Genomic DNA, 3319 nt, shown 5'->3' with positions numbered 1-3319 from the left:
TGAAGACATGTGCTTCATCAAAAGTGAGAGTTGGAGAGAAGTGCTCCAACGTAACTGCACAGCGAACAAGTCAGACGTATACAACTTTGAATTACGGGAGAATGTTGGAAAACTAATTCAAAGTTGTAGTAGGAAACTTTAGTTATTTAGGATTTGATTTATTTAATTCATGTCTAAATAGGATTTGCAGTTAGAATAAATATAGGAATAGGCTTTTCTATTTCTAGTTGAAATAGGCTTCATAACTATTATAAATAGGTGTATTGATAGTTTATTTAATGTGTGGAGGAAATAAAGAAGTGTTGAGATCAATCAGAAATTTATAATAAAATATTTTCCTTCACCCTTTAAAAAATTACATTCCATAGCTACCTTTTAATTTTTTATAGCCAAACATCTATTTATGGTCACCTCCTACTCTTAAGCCATAAAATAAGTTTTGTATTATTTTTCTCTCTCCCCTCTAATTTCTCCTATCCCCTCAAATTTCTTGTATCTCCTACCCTATATCTATTCCCCCCCCCCTCCCTCTCTCTCTCTCATCTTCCTCCTTCATCTTACTACCAGAACTTTCCGGCAAAGTATTACATTCAAAGGAGAAGAAACACAAAAGGCCCACGCAGGATATACTGTACGTGCTCATATTCAAAAATGTTTCATGAGTGAATTTTACAAAAACATCAATATCATAAAATTACACTAGGGCATAATATGCCTATCCCAGTCAACAAAATTTGGGCAGAAGATAAAAGAGGGACGAGGAAAACTTTGAGTAGTTGACGAACCTTAAATACCTCAGGAGAGAGCATTGCCGCCGACAGACAGAAATTTTTTCGCATCGGAATATCACTACCAGTGAGGTGACAAAAAAATTTGGACCATATCGTGCACTACCAGAACTCTCCGGCAAAGCATCAGAATTAGAGTTTTCCGGCGAAGACTTTTGGCTGTCGAGCAATCATCCGATATAGAAATTTTTTCCGGCGTAACAACGGCAACCGGAGGCAACGGTAAAGGCGAGACGACATTAGGGTTGTTCTTGAACAAAGACAACAGATTTTGGGGCTGAGCAACTTGAATTTTCTGTTAATATATTTTAATATATTTCAATGTATCTCGCTGTATTTTCATGTATTCATTATCTTTTTATTCATTGTACTTCAATATATCTCGCTGTATTCTATGTATTTTATTGTATTCATTGTCTTTTTTTCATTGTATTTCAATGTATCCCACTGTATTCTATGTATTTCATTGTATTCACTGTCTCGCTATATTCCATAAATGCATTCATATGTTTTTAATTAATATAATTTATGTATTCAGATGTATTATACAATTTCTCTGAAGATTGCTATATTTTTGGGGTACTTTTCGGTTGAGAATCTTTTTTATAATTGAAATTACAAATTTTGTGTGTTATAATTGAGTTTGTTGAGTTATATTAGGAGTCTATTATGTTAATTGATTCTCTTTCCATTTAAAAAAAGTCTAATCCCCTGTTTCACGCCGTGAATACTGTCGAATACAGTTGAATATAATAATCTGTCCAGCTGTAGTCTCATGTTTCACGCCATGAATACAGTCGAATACAAAAATCTTTCTAGCTGTAATCCCCTGTTTCACACGCCTAGAAATGCTATTGTATTCATGAATACAGTAACTTAAATATATCGAATACACTACAAAAATCTGTCTAGCTGTAATCCCCTGTTTCACGCCTAGAAATGCTATTGTATTCATGAATACAGTAACTTAAATATATCGAATACACTCTAAAAAATTTAAAAATATAGCTATAGAAAGTAATATAGTAAATGATAGCTACAACTAGCTAATAATCACTATAAAACATAGTGATTTCTAAAAATTCCTCTTAAAATATTATGAACTAATCAATTTTGGGACCGATAATTAAAAAATAACCAACTATTATAAAATTATTAAAAAATAACAACTATTTTGTTAAACGCTAAATTATGGAACTCCTTCGTAGAGACTTGAAATATGTTATGTTAAAACTTCCACACATAAAAAATTCCAATATCTATTGCATATTTTATTGGACCACCGGGAGGTCATAAAATTCCTATGTGAAAAATTCAAACTACAATTTATTATGCTGGGAGCGTATTTTTGAATTTATCTAAAATAACTTTTTTGTAGATTTTATCTTACATGAGAATGACTAAATATAAATTACTTTCAACTGTAACTATTTTTAATTATCGATTATAAATATTGCTATTTCTGAATTTTTTTTTCCCCAATGTAATTTGTGACCTCTCTCAATAAGGTCGAAGATCTTTGTAGAATTTCTCAAATACACACATACATATTGTGTTTATATAAGTTGATTAAGTTATAAGTTTGAGATATTAATTCACTAATACTAACAATACACGCTTAATCAATACCAAAAAAGAGAATAATTAAAAAAGGAAAAGGAAAAGGAAAAGAAGAAGGATATAGAAAGAAACTCCATACTGAAAAGTTTCCAATCCATTACAAAGGAACCAAACGAGAACTCAAAACAAAATATTAAGTAATAAAGCTACTTCCATTTAACCATTTTTATCATTGGTTATTCCTGGTTCTGCAACTTCTCAACTCGCTGATTCAACATTTCAACTCGGGTAACCAACCGAGTCACCGAATACAGCAGCCAGTAAAACATCAACGCAGCAGCAATCAACAGCGCATTACGCTGACTTTTCATTACAGATTTCTGGTGTCGCATCAGCTCCGTCGGGGTACAAGACTCGGCCGATTTACACCTCGGGCGATTCTCGTATTTCCAGTAAATGTCCAATAACAAGAAGACACAGAACGGAACCACTGAAAGAAAAGGCTTGAGAAGGTTTCGTGTAACTGATATGAGACCTTTACGTACAGGGTATGTACCTGGAAGTGTTAAAAGGATTACCATCACCGCTTCTGCTGCAGCGGCGTAGCCTAGAACTACCCATTCTAATGCCATATTGCTCGTTATTTTCTCTGTTTCTTTCTATGTATATGTGCTAAAATGGTGATGAAATTTACAGAGGATCTATTTTTTGGTGCTTAAATTGAAAGTGGTGAAGGTTTTGGAGATGCCGTGGAAATGGAGGAAGATGACACGTTGATTGGCTCTGCACACGTTCAATATACAGATGGCAGGTTTTGGTAAAGCTTTTTTCTGTTTTCTTTAAGCCAGTAGGACTTGGTAACTTTATCTGTTGTAGAATTATATAGTTCGATTTATAAAACCTCCGGACCTTGAAAATTTAAGCCGTAAATAAAGACAAGTTAGAATATATATTTTAAATCTCCATTATTA

The 3319-nt window shown here is 33.1% G+C and overlaps 1 protein-coding gene across 1 annotated transcript; it reads right to left on the bottom strand.

The window, feature by feature from the left end:
* Window positions 1–2465: 2465 nt before the first annotated feature.
* Window positions 2466–3053, bottom strand: LOC109236647. The gene has a single exon (XM_019402838.1). The coding sequence runs from the start codon at window positions 2978–2980 to the stop codon at window positions 2585–2587; it is 396 nt and encodes a 131-aa protein (XP_019258383.1). The 5' UTR covers window positions 2981–3053; the 3' UTR covers window positions 2466–2584.
* Window positions 3054–3319: the final 266 nt, after the last annotated feature.

Source organism: Nicotiana attenuata, unplaced genomic scaffold, assembly GCF_001879085.1.
Source record: "Nicotiana attenuata strain UT unplaced genomic scaffold, NIATTr2, whole genome shotgun sequence".
NCBI lineage: Eukaryota > Viridiplantae > Streptophyta > Magnoliopsida > Solanales > Solanaceae > Nicotiana > Nicotiana attenuata.
This window is presented reverse-complemented; position numbering and strand designations above follow the sequence as displayed.

Excerpts from the sequence above, each read along its gene's own strand:
- LOC109236647 (XM_019402838.1), bottom strand. The coding sequence starts at position 2,980 with ATGGCATTAGAATGGGTAGTTCTAGGCTACGCCGCTGCAGCAGAAGCG.